General features: G+C 39.4%; 2 protein-coding genes across 6 annotated transcripts in view; one reads left to right on the forward strand and one right to left on the reverse strand.

Moving 5' to 3' along the window:
* The window catches only part of osbpl7 (oxysterol binding protein-like 7), a 31,883-nt gene extending 21,560 nt beyond the window's left edge, over positions 1–10,323 (forward strand). For 3 of the 5 annotated variants that reach the window (XM_023298627.3, XM_035943092.2, XM_055004197.1), the window contains 8 exons: positions 2,066–2,203; positions 3,502–3,565; positions 3,696–3,774; positions 5,805–5,949; positions 6,021–6,171; positions 6,386–6,512; positions 6,884–7,006; positions 8,301–10,323. In XM_023298627.3, coding sequence (XP_023154395.1) covers positions 2,066–2,203; positions 3,502–3,565; positions 3,696–3,774; positions 5,805–5,949; positions 6,021–6,171; positions 6,386–6,512; positions 6,884–7,006; positions 8,301–8,409 — 936 coding nt within the window. In that variant the 3' untranslated portion in view covers positions 8,410–10,323. Of the gene's footprint in view, positions 1–42; positions 122–544; positions 690–760; positions 912–1,125; positions 1,253–1,623; positions 1,751–2,065; positions 2,204–3,501; positions 3,566–3,695; positions 3,775–5,804; positions 5,950–6,020; positions 6,172–6,385; positions 6,513–6,883; positions 7,007–8,300 lie in introns of those variants that run through there. The other 2 variants (XM_055004195.1, XM_055004196.1) reach the window with 1 other exon arrangement.
* Positions 10,324–10,464: 141 nt separating this feature from the next.
* The window catches only part of tbx21 (T-box transcription factor 21), a 30,939-nt gene continuing 24,073 nt past the window's right edge, over positions 10,465–17,330 (reverse strand). The window contains exon 6 of the mRNA XM_055004198.1: positions 10,465–17,069. Coding sequence (XP_054860173.1) covers positions 16,259–17,069 — 811 coding nt within the window. The 3' untranslated portion in view covers positions 10,465–16,258. The remainder of the gene's footprint in view (positions 17,070–17,330) is intronic.

The raw sequence follows: 17,330 nt of genomic DNA on the forward strand, positions 1-17,330 counted from the left end.
TATTATTTTGTGACATGAGACGCTATTTCTGTCTCTGAACAGACCAGCGATGGAAGAATAAATTCTGGGGGAAGTCACTGGAAATCGTGCCAACAGGGATGGTGAACGTGACTCTTCCGAGGTACACAGTCAGGTTTTATTCTTTCTATCATAGTGTGTTTGCAGTTTGCTGCTTCTCTATTTGATGAGGTACGACTCGGGTCATTAGGTGCAACTGAAAGTCATGTTTTATGAGAATTTAGCCGAGTGCAATGAGCTGCAAAATACTTAATTATCTTGTTTCACTGGCAGTCGTCTCAGGAACCACAGATAAGACAAACTTAAACCATCTGTCCTCATATAATGGCTGACAGAGTCTGCATTTGTAAACACGATGATAAACTAATGCACTGTGGAGGTGTTTTCGTGTTCATATTGAAGATCAAAAATCACAACACTTGTCTTATTATTAGAACAAATAACTGAATCTAAAAGTAAAAGTGATTATTTTGTCCTCTCTTTCTAAGTTGTTTGATATTTTGAAATTCTCTGCTGTTCTGTCCAGGTATGGAGACCACTACGAGTGGAACAAAGTAGTGACCTGCATCCATAACGTTCTCAGCCAGCAGCGATATCTGGAGCATTACGGAGAAGTGACCATCCAAAACCTGAAAAACAGCGTCTGCACCTGCAAGATCACATTCGTCAAGGTGAATCAGCTTCTTCCACTACTCCCCTGTTTACTCTTTTACTGCTTACTGACTGTTTTATTGTGCTTCAGTCTCGTTACTGGGGCTCAGACACGAACAAGAACGAGGTGCAGGGAACGGTGCTGGACCAAAGCGGGAGCGTCATTCACCGGTTTGGAGGTCTGTGGCATGAAGGCATCTTCTGTGACACCCTGCCGACTCCCAAATGCATCTGGAAGCCGAGTGAGTCCCTGATCACCAGAAACAAACACGTCTTTTTGCCACGTGTCGGTGCCAGCGTGCCGTTCGCATGTGTTTCTGCTTTAAGGGTGGAAGGTTTAAACGGACGTGAAGTGAAATGATTAAGCACTCCTGCTGCCGAAAGCAACTAATCAGTACAAATCCAAGCATCACGTTTGTGCAGCAGCTCACCTAAGAGGCTTCTGTCCATCCACAGATCCCCAGCCAAAGGATTACCTGCTCTACTATGGCTTCTCCACCTTCGCCATGGAGCTGAATGAACTCACCCCAGACCTGAAGCCTCTGCTGCCCCCCACCGACAGCCGCCTGCGCCCAGACCAGAGGTGAGAAAGTCAAAAATAAGGTGGAAATTAATCTACGAGGCCGTGAAGCGGATCTTAAACTGGACATAAAGTCACAAGAATGAAGACAGACAACAAAGAAAGTCATAAAAATGATTAATATCCAGCTGGAACGTGATGAAAATGGTAAAATATTAAATATAAATGGAATAAAATAGTAAAAACAGTATCGAATTAAAGCGCAGAAACAGGCAGAGTTCCGAAAGGATCTGGATGAAGTAAGAACATTGAATTAATAAGACTGAAGTTTACCAGCAATAATCAGCTCTGACTGTTTCAGGACTTCTTTCTGTTGTTCCAGGAGAACATTAAAGCATCGTTTTTTCAAAAATTCTTCCTGGATCTTCCTGCAGGATGCTGGAGGAGGGAAAAGTGGACGAAGCCGACATAAAGAAAGATGAGATAGAAGAATATCAGAGGGAGCGGAGAAAAGAACTCACCAAGAAGGGTGAAGATCACGTTCCTCGTTTTTTCAAGTAAGTTCACACAAATCTATGTAAAATTACAAAATCAAAACACTTATTTTTCCAGTTACTGTCTCTAATTGTGTCTACTTTCAGAAATATATTTACAATATTAAACTTAAATTGTAGGGTAAATAACTTGGACTAAATAAAAAGGAAATGTTTTTGAAATCACAGCAAAATTAATTTTATGTAAAAATAATGAAAAAAAACTGAAGAATTTTTTTTCTTTGCAGATTGTGCACCAATAAAATAAACTGAACAAACCAAATTGTCGATTTTATGTTCAGAAAGACAGCAAATGTTTACGTTTTGTGTTTTGTTCCTGCAGGTTTACATTGCTGCCTTTGCTATCTCCGGTTATTCCACTGCAACGTTCAGAAACCGCTACAAGCCCTTCAACCCGGTTCTGGGAGAAACATTCGAGTGCATCAGAGAGGACCGAGGTTTCCGCCTCATCAGTGAGCAGGTATCTTATCCAGGAGGGTCTGGTTTGGGGAGTTTTTGGTTTTCCATGTACAATTTTTGTAGGATTGTAACCTAAATTTGTACAACAGATCATATTGTTGGGTCTTAACTTCAATATTTAAACTCATCTGGTAAATTTGTACCATTTCTGCTGTATAAATAATGATAACTTGACTTTACATCCATACAACGAAGCCCTTGAGGGCACCAACTGAATACTGTAGGGAACCTAACGCAGTTTAACTGATATTTTCTATAAGTGGGAGAAGATGAGCTCCCATCATCTCCTCCTGCTGAATGAAGATGGATCACTCACCGGGTTAATTGAGCCCATCAGTCACACTGAGCTGGTGATTTATCGCTTTAATAAAACCCTGTAACCAAAAATTAGCACAAATGTTTCAATCATTTATCTCAAAGTGGCTGCAATTAAGTGGAAATAATTAAATGTCAAACCTCAACAATTAATAACTCAAACAGCTGAGAGATGTAGTTTTTAGGTAATATATGCCTATCTAAGTGTTACGGGGTTTTTTGAAATTTTTCTGCAGCTTGTAATGGAGATGTGCAGGTTTTTCTTCATCGTGCTCTGATGTAATCAACAGTAATAACTATGATTGTGTTGCATTAAGGTTTTGCATTACCAGTTATTGTGTGTTGTCTGTTCGATCTGTGATTTTCTGCTGTGTTGCATGTGTTAAAAGCAAAAGATGAACCCCAGCTCACGTCCTTTCCAGGCTCCATAATTAAATAACTTCAGGTTTCTTATCTTCTAAGAACATCAAAAAACATTTAACCCTCTAAAATCCACTGCTGCAAAAATACAACATCAGTTAGTTAGTCAGATATTAGTTTTTAGGTTTTATATGTAAATAAATATATATTATTTTTGCAATTTTTTTCAATATTTGGGATTTACATATTATATTTTATTATTTATATATATATATATATATATATATATATATATATATATATGTATATATATATATATATATATATATATGTGTGTGTGTTATTTTTTCTCATTTTTGTCAATATTTAGGTTTTACATATTATATTTTATTATTTATATTTAAATATATATATATATATATATATATATATATATATATATATATATATGTTATTTTTTCTCATTTTTGTCAATATTTGGGTTTTACAGGGTTGATATCCTGTACATAAGCTTGCAAAACAAAAGAGACCACAAATGATGCACTTTGTCTCTTTGTTTATTATAAAATAGTTACAACTAAGTCAGCAGATGTCCATTTGTGATCTCTGTTTTTTTTCTACCAGGTCTGCCACCATCCACCCATCTCCGCCTGCCATGCAGACTCAGAGAACTTCTCCTTTTGGCAAGGTCAAACCAAAATCTCTCTTTAGCTAGTGCTTGTAATCATTGTTGCGTCCATCCTCTGACTTGTAAATGCTTTCAGAAAACATGCATATATTATTTTGTGACATGAGACGCTATTTCTGTCTCTGAACAGACCAGCGATGGAAGAATAAATTCTGGGGGAAGTCACTGGAAATCGTGCCAACAGGGATGGTGAACGTGACTCTTCCGAGGTACACAGTCAGGTTTTATTCTTTCTATCATAGTGTGTTTGCAGTTTGCTGCTTCTCTATTTGATGAGGTACGACTCGGGTCATTAGGTGCAACTGAAAGTCATGTTTTATGAGAATTTAGCCGAGTGCAATGAGCTGCAAAATACTTAATTATCTTGTTTCACTGGCAGTCGTCTCAGGAACCACAGATAAGACAAACTTAAACCATCTGTCCTCATATAATGGCTGACAGAGTCTGCATTTGTAAACACGATGATAAACTAATGCACTGTGGAGGTGTTTTCGTGTTCATATTGAAGATAAAAAATCACAACACTTGTGTTATTATTAGAACAAATAACTGAATCTAAAAGTAAAAGTGATTATTTTGTCCTCTCTTTCTAAGTTGTTTGATATGTTGAAATTCATGCCTTAAGAATGAGCAGATTTAAAGCGATAGGTTGCACTGAAAAGTCAAGTCCACATGTTCTTAGAAGCATTAGCATGAGCAGCGTGACAGAATATGTAACTTGTGTGGGTGGATTTTGCAGAAGGACATGTGAAACGTGTGTTGCTGGTTGTTTAGCATCATCAGGAGCAGTTTGAATCAATCTTTGGGTCAGTTTTTATTTTACTGTCAGCGAGTGGTGCTAGAGCTAAGCTAGTGACCAAAGGTTATGTTGGAAGAAAAAATATTTTGTCTTTCTTAAGTAATTTAGACAAAATATTACCAGTATCTTCATCACTTCCTTCGGGATCAGACTCTGGTTTTATGTAATTGCTTCCAAAACAGGGTGCAGAGTGACAGATGGGAATCCGGACTCAAAAGAAAGATGGATTTAGAGAAATTTTCATGTGAATAAAATGTCACAAATATGTGTGATAATACCACATCTTTTAGATTTCATTTGCATTTGTTTTGACAGTTACAGTGTGGAGAAAGAAAAAATACAGAGGTGAAGGAGAGACTTAGGACATGCAGGAAATGTCTCCAGCTGACACTGAACAAGGGACATTGTGGTTATAAACTACTATCCAAAAGTTTGGGGTCATCCAGACAATTCCATGTTTTCCATGAAAACTCCCACTTTTATCCATGTGCTAACATAACTGCACAAGGGTTTTCTAATCATCAATGAGCCTTTCAACACCATTAGCTAACACAATGTAGCATTAGAACACAGGAGTGATGGTTGCTGGAAATGTTCCTCTGTACCTCTATGGAGATATTCCATTAAAAATCAGCTGTTTCCAGCTACAATAGTCATTTACCACATTAACGATGTCTACGCTGGATTTATCATTCATTTAATGTTATCTTCATTGAAAAAAATACTTTTCTTTCAAAAATGAGGACATTTCTAAATAACCCCAAACTTTTGAACAGCATGTGCTTGTGAGCCCCAAACTAAAGACTATTTTCCACTTGAATTTGTCTGTTTAGTATTATTTCTGCCAGGTCTTAACTTCTTTTTGAAAATCTCTTCAAATGGTCCAAAATGCCAGTCACATTTCTCCAAAACCATCTTTAAATTGCTTGTTTAGCCTGAAAATCAGTTCCTAACATCAACATATTCACCTTACAATGAAACAAAACACAGAAAAAACAAAAACCTTCACATTTGAAAAGCTGAAACCAGAGTATTTTTGCCGTTTTGGCTTCATCCTAGATGGATAACTGTTCTGCATGTGTGTACCATCACTGACTTTGGTCTTTTTAAATCAAAGCTCAAAACTTTTCTGTTTAAAATGGCTTTCAATACCAGCAACATAGTGACATTTCATTTCGTGTTTTTTTTTTTTTATGTACTAACTTTTAAATGTATGTTTTTGTGTTGTTTTTTGCTCTTTATTTTTATTGTTTTAATGTAGATATTACTGCTGTCTCAGTTTGAAGTTACTGGGTTGTTTTTAAGTTATTCTCTTGTTTTTTTTCCTGTAAAGCACTTTGGTCACCCTTTGGGCTGTTGTAAAGGGCTATATAAATACATTTGAATTGATTGGTTGATTCTTTACTGGCTAACGCTGCTGTTCTCTGCTGTTCTGTCCAGGTATGGAGACCACTACGAGTGGAACAAAGTAGTGACCTGCATCCATAACGTTCTCAGCCAGCAGCGATATCTGGAACATTACGGAGAAGTCACCATCCAAAACCTGAAAAACAGCGTCTGCACCTGCAAGATCACATTCGTCAAGGTGAATCAGCTTCTTCCACTACTCCCCTGTTTACTCTTTCACTGCTTACTGACTGTTTTATTGTGCTTCAGTCTCGTTACTGGGGCTCAGACACGAACAAGAACGAGGTGCAGGGAACGGTGCTGGACCAAAGCGGGAGCGTCATTCACCGGTTTGGAGGTCTGTGGCATGAAGGCATCTTCTGTGACACCCTGCCGACTCCCAAATGCATCTGGAAGCCGAGTGAGTCCCTGATCACCAGAAACAAACACGTCTTTTTGCCACGTGTCGGTGCCAGCGTGCCGTTCGCATGTGTTTCTGCTTTAAGGGTGGAAGGTTTGAACGGACGTGAAGTGAAATGATTAAGCACTCCTGCTGCCGAAAGCAACTAATCAGTACAAATCCAAGCGTCACGTTTGTGCAGCAGCTCACCTAAGAGGCTTCTGTCCATCCACAGATCCCCAGCCAAAGGATTACCTGCTCTACTATGGCTTCTCCACCTTCGCCATGGAGCTGAATGAACTCACCCCAGACCTGAAGCCTCTGCTGCCCCCCACCGACAGCCGCCTGCGCCCAGACCAGAGGTGAGAAAGTCAAAAATAAGGTGGAAATTAATCTACGAGGCCCTGAAGCGGATCTTAAACTGGACATAAAGTCACAAGAATGAAGACCGACAACAAAGAAAGTCATAAAAATGATTAATATCCAGCTGGAACATGATGAAAATGGTAAAATATTAAATATAAATGGAATAAAATAGTAAAAACAGTGTCGAATTAAAGCGCAGAAACAGGCCGAGTTCCGAAAGGATCTGGATGAAGTAAGAACATTGAATTAATAAGACTGAAGTTTACCAGCAATAATCAGCTCTGACTGTTTCAGGACTTCTTTCTGTTGTTCCAGGAGAACATTAAAGCATAGTTTTTTCAAAAATTCTTCCTGGATCTTCCTGCAGGATGCTGGAGGAGGGAAAAGTGGATGAAGCCGACATAAAGAAAGATGAGATAGAAGAATATCAGAGGGAGCGGAGAAAAGAACTCACCAAGAAGGGTGAAGATCACGTTCCTCGTTTTTTCAAGTAAGTTCACTCCTTTTAAAGTCCTGGTTGTAGAACGATGAGCTGGAAGCCATCCATCATCAATAATCTGTTTTCTTACAGCAAAGGGACGCTTTGATTGATAATAATGCAGACAATAAATCAATCATCTTTTATGGCACAAACGCTTACTAACTGTTTGATTGCATGTTTGTCTTGTACATAAATCTGCCTGAGTTCCATATTTTGTGAATCTGCTTTTAACAATGGTCTGTTATTGATTTTAGCTCAACATTTTCAGGCAGAATCTATGGACTGAAATTTAATTTCTGATTGTTTTCTGTCAAAACACCTTTGGTAAATTATTTTAATACAAAAAATATATGCAATTAGGGCTGCTATATGAAATTATTTTTGTTCTACATTCACTTGGTGATTATTGATTAATCAATTAAAAATTTCCTCTTTAATGTTTGATCTTTGACTGTAATTTATGATCTTTTTTGTTGTTACCCTTTATGATTTTTGGCCTTTTATTTATGTTTAATTATTTTCTTATCTTTAAGTGTCTGTTAAACACTTCGCAGCTTTTTAAAGAAATGTGCTAGATAAATTAAGTTTGTTATCATTTTTATAAATCAATTATTGTTTGGCCTTTAAAAGGCTGTAAAAAAAAACTGTTAAAAATGTTCTTTAAAAATGTCATCCAAAGTAGTTAGACAGAACAAGCAGAGTGAAATAAAGCTTGGTAAAAACTGAATGGATAAGACAGATTAATTAAAGAACACGAAAGAACAAAGAAAAGAAGAAAAAACAAGATAAAATTTGATTAAAAGACAAAGCATACAATATAATAAAGTAATAAAACAAGACTAAAAACTTGACAAAACAGATTAAAAATACATAAAAATAAACTGAACAGAATAAAACCTAGCAACATAACAGTCAAATAAATGAACAAAATTATAAACAAAAGGTTTATAAATAATATTTATTTGAAAGCCAGGCTAAAAAATTTTTTTTAAACCAACAAAAACAGGTGATACTTATTTTATTGTAAAATAAGATAAAGAAAAGGATCAAATTCTCCCAACCAAGAACGTGGAACTATTTTTTTTAAATGAATGTAACGCAAAACCCAATGGATTTATAGTGGCAAAGCTGCAAAACAAGCACGTTTATTTGGTTAAATATTTTGCACAGACAACAGTTCTCACCCACAATAATAATATCATGCTGTTGTCAGGTTTTCTCACCAGGTTTCTGCAAAAATACATGAATCACAGCAACTCAAAAATGTGTAAATAACAATTTATTTGTTCTCCCTCATCCTCAGGAAAGCCAAAGACGCCTGTGGACGAGACGTGTGGTTGTCAAACGGGACGTACTGGAAGCTCAGAGAGAATCCAGGCTTCGCCAACGTTGAAAATATAACTCTGTGGTGACGAGACGAGACGACAGCGGCGTGTGGACGAAACCACGTGAGAGTCAAAGAGATCTGAAATATCGTCGGTGGATGTTTTGGACAGCATACATGAACCGCTCTGAGCGAGTGGAGAAAGTGCTGCTGATCTCTTCTGTGAACCCGTGACTGGATCATGGGAAGCTTCAACCAGCAGAATGAACCAGTAAACACTTCAACCAGCAGAATGAACCAGTAAACACGACTGGTGAAGAGACGTAGAGACGACTTTAACATTTTCTATTGCATTTATTTTTCTAGATAACTTCAATCGAACTATATGCATTTATATATTTTTTGAATTTCACAGTTTGCTGCCCAACACACACTGAACATACTGGAAGTTGAAAGGAAGTCTTTAAAAAGCTGATTAGTGTGTTTTTTGGTAAGCATTCAGTCAAATCAGGTTTGACAAGAGGCAGGATGACCAGCTGGTTTGTGATACTTTGATTTACTGCAACTTTGTTTGACAAATAGCCCAAAATCAGGTCATATTAACTTCAAAAACAAAGTAAAAACAGCGACAAACTCACATAAAGTTAGCAGTGGAACCTAAGCTTTATAGTGAGTTTGGGGTGAATTTTTTTTTAGCTGTTTAGCTTTAGCTTTACCGACACTACAGTTTTCAGTGAAAAAAGTCACTTTAAATTTGCTGTAAACTCCCTAACAATGGCCAAACATATTTAGAGACTAGCTGGAGAATATATCAGAGCATTTAGCAGCTTAAAAGCCCGATATTTCCCTTAGGAGACTGGCGGAGACCAAAAATGGAGCAAAAAGCGAGCGAAGAATGGATTCTCATACTTTAAACGTATGAAAATTTTGCAAAGTAGATGTGTTGCCAGCGAGATTCCCATATTAATTCAAAATGTAATCTAGTCTGTATTGGGTTCAAAATATGTTTCTGTTGTTTCAAATAGTCCAAAAATTAGATGTTGTAGTTTTAAGTAACTTTAAATCCGGCCTTATCAACATAAAATGACAAAGTAAAAACCGTGATGAACCCACAGGTGAACTTGCAGAAGCTTTATAGTGAGTTTTAGGTCAGTGTTTAACGGTCTTGAACGCAACTCTACCATATTACTTCACTGTTTTCAGTGACAAAACTCACTAAAAAGCCAGTTAGAGACTAGCTGGGGAATGCTTCGGAGCATTTAGCAGCTAATACGCCTGATATTTTCCTCAGGAGATGGTGGAGACCAAAAATGAAGCAAAAAGAGAGCAGAAAATGGATTCACATACTCCAAAAGCATGAAAATGTTGCAAAATAGATGTGTTTTCCAGCAAGTTTCCCCATATTAAATTAAAATGAGATGTCTATATTGGGTCCACAATGTGTTTCCGATGCCTCAAAGTGTCTAAAGTATTTTTTTGCAGGTTTAATGCACTATTGTACTATATAGGAATCATGTTGTGCACTATGCATGGTGCAAATGCCTGAATAAATTTGACTTAGATCAAATTATTATTAACCTTGGCAGCCTGCTTCCTTGTCTACAGTTTTCGGATGCTAATAGCATTTAGCTACCTGTCCAAAGGTGCTCCAGCAATAATCCAACCTTCTATCTGTGGCTTTCACACTGTAAGAACTGAATATGATGCTGAATATGACTGTTAAACTGTTGATCAATATCTGCCTAAATATTATGGTCATTGCTTACATAGAAAACTTGATGGTGCAACATCTATAAAAATTATATTTTAATGTTTTTTATTTTTTTTTTGATCTGTAAAAATGTATGAATTGTCAACATTCAAGCATAGACACATATTTAAACAAGGAGGTGATGATATATTATACTGTATTTTTATGTCATGAATAGTGAAACGATCATCCAGCTGGTTGGAAACATGCAAACTGTATTTATACAGTAAAATTAAACTCTTAACATCACAACTGTGTCATTTTTTCCCAGTGTTATATACACTTGGCTGCAGATAAAGATGATTTATGTGTGGTAAAATGACATTTACAATCTAAAAAGCGAATATACGGTATGTTGAAATTTGATTTTAGTTAAATAAATGGCAAAGCAGCTGGGGTTTCTCATGTGTAAGCTTTAATTTCATGAATAAAAAAACAACAATACAATACACATTTATGCCACCTTCAATAAATAACAGTTTCTGTTTCCCCTCTCTCAGAAATCCTCAGTCTTATTTGCTTCTGCATTGCCATTTATAAGCTCTCAAAGAAGGGAGTTGAAGGATCTCCCTCCACATGAACAGTGCACATACAGTAGATCACACACATAAAATAAAATAAAATAACATAACATGCTTGTTGCTGCTTCAGCCGTCTGGTCTCCCTCCGTCACGCCTCCGTCTCTATAATATACAGTAAAATCTCTGGAAATACAGTTGAAGGGAAACAGACTGATGGGAGATGGAGGTATTCGAGGTTCAGGGATTGGGTTTGTTGGTTGTAATAGCTGAGATTTCCAGCAGGGGTCGTTCCTGAGGTGTCTGAGAGCATCTCTGCTGCTGTATCTTGTGAAATCTTGCACTCAGTGAACCACACAAACCACAGCACGTAAAATAAACAGCCGACATCATCCACAGGCCTGCGTTCACATGAAACTCTCTCACCGTTTGCTGCCACGCCGTCATCGACTCTGAACTAATTTATTTAATTGCACTTAAAACATGAATCGTCCATGGTTACAGAATCACCGCCTCTTCCTCTCAACATACACATTTAAATATTACACCTTTTGGAAATGTTGCACAAGCATCAAACATATTTTTCATCAGCTGATCAGACAATATATTCATTCTGCTCTTCTTTTCATTACTTAAATGCTCAGTTTGTCCTTTTTGCATCAAGGTTAAGACCATTATATGAACATTTGTGGATTGTTTGTAGCTTCCAGTGGATCCAGTGAAAGTCTTTGTGAAAACTTAATAAGGCAAACAGCAATACTGAAGTCAGGAGTTCAACTCGTCCAACACATAACGGCAAAAACAGCAGTAAAATCTGTTGAATTTTTCATATTTTATCAAGTATGTCAACTTTTTCTGCAGATTTGATCTCCCACAATGAAGGTTTAAATGCTGAATCAATGTCTGAAATGAAATATACTGGAATCAGGCTGTAAAAAAAACCCACAGATTGAGCTCTACAAAGTGAAATCTACAACAACAATTTGTGCTTTTATGGCAGGTTAAATGTTAATCTCCTAAGGTAGACTCTGAATGTGAATCTTTTGTCATCTAGTTGTTCGTAAAATAGTAGAAGGAGTTAAAATAAAGTAAAATATGCACCAACATTTGCAATATTCTGTCCTGGAGTGGTCTATAGAAACAGTGAATTTGAGGAAACAGCATTTTAATTTCTAAAATCTTAAAGTAATACTTTTTTGGGGCTGTTTATTAGTCATGGACTGTCCACAAAACCCAGAAAATATTAAAATACTACACCAACAATGTTCACGGAAACCACATTATATGCAAAAAATATGTTTTTCATTCAAATTTCTGAGTCATTTGAGCTAATGAAGTAGTTTAAACATGTCTTCTTTAGTTAAATGAATGATAAATTTAAGATTTAAAGGTAATTTATTCAAGGGAGAGGCTACAGTTACTGCTAGTCTGCTGAGCTTTTTTGTTAACTGCTTCATGCTTTTAAAATAGATTTTTTATTATTTGTCTTTGCTTTTTTCACCAAATTCCACTTTCTATAGGATTGTAATCCTTATACGGTTATGCAAAATGTCATAAGGTCAGATTCAAGTCTTAAATTTGAACACATCTGCTGCATTTCTGGCTTCATAGGACACTACAGACACTAATTTCAAGCCTTTGAAATGCATAAATGCAAACCGCTATACACTACCATTCAAAAGTTTGGGGTCACCCAGACAATTCCATGTTTCCTGTGAAAAGTCCCACTTTTATCCATGTGCTAACATAACTGTACAAAGGTTTTCTAATCATCAATGAGCCTTTCAACACCATTAGCTAACACAATGTAGCATTAGAACACAGAGTGATGGTTGCTGGAAATGTTCCTCTGTACCCCTATGGAGATATTCCATTAAAAATCAGCTGTTTCCAGCTAGAATAGTCGTTTACCACATTAATAATGTCTGTATTTCTGATTCATTTAATGTTATCTTCATTGGGAAAAAAATGCTTTTCTTTCCAAAATAAGGACATTTGTAAGTGAGCCCACCTTTTTGAAGGGTAGTGTAAATATTGTCATGTCTCCCTCAGAGAGGCCCTAAGCGGCGCTACTGGACACCCACTTCCCCTCCGTCACCCCCAGTGTTGTCTGAGGCCATTAGCACACCTGGAGAGGACTGAGGAGCAGAGCTCTGATCAGCGCCGACTGCAGCCTCACTCTTCATCTCTGTCACCGGGCCGGGAAGCCGGGCCTCTGTCAGCCGGTGTCACCACATGATCGGCCCAAAGACTGGGGGGGAAATTCAGAGTGTCTGACTGGTCACTCCAAGCTTCCTGTTTATTACGGGCTGAGGGTGACAACGCCTCGTCTGTTTACAGGTGGATCCTCACTGACCCACTTTCACTGATGCTCTACAGAGGTTTGGGGGAAACCTGGAGGCTCATCAGTGTTGGTCCTTCCATAATCCACTGATATAACATAATAGAATTTGTCTTTTTTGGATCAATTAAGCATGCAAATAACTCATACTGTGAGGAAGCTCCTAATAAATGTGGTCAACAATTTGTTCCTGTGAATTTTAAGCTATCAAACCTCCCTCTGCCAGTCCTGTTTTGATTGTGGGCTTTATTTGTGTCTGCTTTCCAAATCGACTCATTCTAGCTGGGACCTTTAGTCCTATTATATTTTATCCAAATAAACCAGTGTGGAGCTGCACATGTTTAATCCTGATTCCAAGAAGTGCAACCTAAATGCTAAATCACACATCTGTATCTTTAAATTACTCCTAAGCTGACACAAAGACTGACACTGACTAAACACTAGACACTGTTTAAAAAGCATATCAGTGACAAACATCTTTTGCATCACCTAAATGGAAACCAGCTGCTTTAAGAAGCCCTTCACCCACTGCACTCTGTGTACATATCGCATCTAAAGACACAGAATGTCGTCAGTTTTTCTAATTGTGGCACATTGAGGGACTTTTCTGAATGATGTAATCTCATCACATCGCAGCTTTAGTAAACTAAGGAGTATTTTCGCGCTTTAAAGATGCTCGTATGCTTCCACAGAACCGACAGATGGTTTATTAGCTTTGGAAACTCCCTCCTCCTCCTACACGCATTTCTGATGTCGGTTCGAACTTTTTGCAGTGTCCAAGTTTTCTAATTCAAATCAGATATTTATACAAACTTCATGTCAGGATTGTCCAGTTGTATGGAGGTGAAAAAGAGATACATAAAAAAAGTTCTGTCTAAACCTTCTAGTTTTTCATTTTTTATACTTTGTGTTGCCATTTCAAACAAACAAAACTAATACAGTAGGTTTCTGTGCATCTTTGAAGTCTGAAAAACATGTTGAATCCATTTTGTCTCCATATGAAACATTAGTTTAGTCAGTTTTTGAAATATTTTGATATTATTATTTACTGCATTCTTCATCCCTGTCTTTTCTGGCACTGCTGCATAACCTGTCAGTTAGTAGAAAAAGTGTGAAACTGTTAAACAGATGCTAGATGTGAACTCCTGACCAAGCTAGAGGTCAGATTCTCCACAGGATACCATTAAAACCAAGAAAACAAACTGAACAGGTGCCACTGGTCACATCTATGTGAGCTTTAGAGGCACAAGGAGTCAGTTTAGGAGGTATTTATCCTATTAGTTGTGTTTGATTAGCTGTAATACACATTTAGGACACTAGGGGGCAGTGACTTCTAATAAGGCTGCTTTGAAACAGGAAGGAAATCAGCCAGGTGTGGTTGCAGGCCAGGTGAGGCATGTGGCTGGAATCTAAGCTACCAAACTGCATGCTTCATGATCTTCCTCCTGTATCTAAGGAACTTTGAAAATGTTTGTCAGTAATAAATAAATAAAGCAGAAGACAAAAGCAATGGTCTTTTACAAGAGACTGAATGAACGGTGGAGCCAGCTGAAAATGTCGATAAGCAGGAGACAGAGAATAAGCGAGGACCTTCATACCTGATGCCAGAAACCATCCTTAGACGTGTGATAACATCTAATTCATCTCCATAACAACTGGACAACCACATACACTGAAAGGGCCACGAGATGTGATTGAAAGCTTCAGAGAAACAAAGTAAGTTGGACTTTTTAGTGAAAATTTTGCATGAAATGATTGTTTGCATACCCGTTTAATCTGCTGATTGCCTTCTTGATGAATTTTTAAAGGAACAAAGGTGAAAAGTGATGATTTCTGATGTCTTTACGTCCGACTATCAGTTTCAAAGGCGTTTAACTTAACATGTTTGACAGAGAAAAGTGGAAAATCCTCACACTTTAGAGGCCGCAACCTGCAAATACTGTGCAATTTTGCTTAAAATCTGACCAAAAACTCGTATTAGATGTGACTGAAAGCTTCCCAAACAGCAAGTAAGTTGGACCTTTTGGTTAAAAATTTCCATGTCATGATTGTTTCTGATTCTGATTAATCTGCTGCTTGTAAGTCGGCATTTGTCAAGATATAAAGTGAAAAATGATGATTTCTGATGTTTTATGTGCCTGACTAGTCATGTGAAAGTCAAAAGATGTTTAACTTAACATGTTTGACAAAGAAAAGCAGCAAATCCTCACATCTGAGAGGCTTCAACCAGCAAATGTTGGGCAATTCTGCTTAAAATCTGACCACAAAACACGCATTAGATTATCAAAATAGTCTCTGAAAGGTATAATTTTTTTTGTTTGTTTTTTAGTAGAGAAAGCTCCTCTTTAAACATTTATTGTGCTTTTCTGTTACCTGCCTGTCAGTTTTAGACTTTAAATGAATAATATTACAGTGCAAACAGTTATTAAAATAGATTTAATAACTTAATTTATCCTGCAAATACCCACATGGGCAATTTTCTGTTGTAAATGTAGCTTTTAACCCCAGATTAGTAATTTTATAGAGACTCTTCAGATGCAAGCTGCAACCCGCTTTCTGTTTATTTAATACTCCCTTCAGTTTTCTTTTAAACTTGTTCGATATGTTGCCTCCAGCTGTACAGAACCTGCTATTTCTGCTGTTGATTTGCAAAACACACACCTGAAAGGTTGTCCTGACGCGGCTGAGACAGATTAGCTTTACTTCAGAACATGTGCTCGCTAAGCTGCCTTAATGCCCCGACATCAGTTCAGACACTTTGACCTCTGCGCTGTCGGCCTGCAGCGCCGCTCTGCCGCCACTAGTGGGAGCTGCACCGAGCATGCTGGGCCTAATTGGACCGAGGGCCGCCTGAGTGTGTGCAAAGGTGATTTCCGCTCATCGGGAGACGTGAACGTGAGCATATTGTGAGGGGAGGTGTGAATGGCTGAGGGTGAGAAGGAAGAAGCAGAGCAGAAGAGACAGACAGAGTGTTTGACGCAGAAAGAACAGACAATCCCTGCAGGCGTCTGTCAGCCGGCAGATATGCAGATCATTTCTTTTCAAATCTCCAGATGTTTCGAAGGCTAAAGTCACAGGTCTGCGTGGTGTTTATGTGACCCGGGGCAGGAGTCCGGTCACATCCACTCGTGTTCAATGCTAACTTTGACAGCAACCTTGAAAGTTCCTGCTGTAACTCATCTTTGAGGTTGGATTTTATGGAGTGAGTGGAGATGTGGCGTTGGATGAGGTGGCGCTGCAGCAGACGTGGAGGCTACCGCAGCTCTTCCTGACTGGACAGACTGGTGTGGGTTGATGCTGGGAGGTGCTGCGCTGCCGTGTGAGGCCTTCAGTGGGTGTAGTAGCCGTAGTAGTCTGCGTCACTGTTGCTGTCTTTCTCGCAGGCCTCTCCACTGCGTGGGGGCGGGGAGTTTTCGGTGCTGGACGCGTACGGCGACACCCTCCTCTTCTTGCTGTCGCCCACGCCGCCCTCAAACAGGCCCGAGTCGGCCGAGTCCGATTTGACAGAGGGCGGCTCGAGCCAGGGGTCCTCGGCCACGACCCCCACAGTGTCTTTGGGTTTGTCCTGCAGCAGGGGCGGCTGCAGCGACTCGAGGAGCGACGGAGGGTGGAGCCTGGGGTTGCCGGGCGACGTGGAGGACGATGAGGAGGAAGACGAGGATGATATGGGTCTGAACCAGCCCAGACTGGGGCCGGGTTTACCGGGGTGGCTGAGGTACTGAGGCGTGGGCCGGCTGGCGCTCCAGGCGGCTGAGGTGGCTCCTGACACACTCGTAGATGCAAACGGGTGGTCTGGGTAGTAGCCGAGGGCGTGGTGGGCGGACGTCTGCAGGGGGAAGGGCTTGTAGAAGCTGTTTCCCGAGAAATCGCCCTCGTAGGAGGAGGCGAAGTCGAGGCGGTTTGGGGCGACGCCCTGCTGAGGCGGCAGGTACCAGCGGCTGTGAGGACTCGGGCTGGAGGACGGGTCTTTGTGCTGCGGGGTCATGCCGATGGCTTCGCGGCTGTAGAAGCGGCTCTGGGGCAGGGGGCTCATGTACTGGTCGGAGAGGTAGCCCTGAGGGTAGCAGCTTCCCGGCAGCAGCTGCTGGCTCTCTGTAGGGGAGGGGGTGAGGCGATCAGAGTCGGGAGGAGCGTACAGCCTAGCAGGAGGGAGGAGGAGGAGGGCAAGACAAGAGAGTGTGAGAAGAGGAGGAAAAAAAAGAAGGTGTTATTTCCTGCCCAAACCTCAAACAACTATCAAACATCTTCACAGCCCCTCACACCCTTCCACTGCAGCAGCAGCAGCAGCAGCAGCGCAGTAACTGCATCTACTCCGATTATTAAAAGGGTGACGTGAGCTGTGAGGACTTTTAACCCTTGTGTCGTCCTGCGGGTCAAAAATGACCCGTTTGAAAATGTGG

This window comes from Amphiprion ocellaris, chromosome 18 (genome assembly GCF_022539595.1).
Source record: "Amphiprion ocellaris isolate individual 3 ecotype Okinawa chromosome 18, ASM2253959v1, whole genome shotgun sequence".
Lineage (NCBI taxonomy): Eukaryota > Metazoa > Chordata > Actinopteri > Pomacentridae > Amphiprion > Amphiprion ocellaris.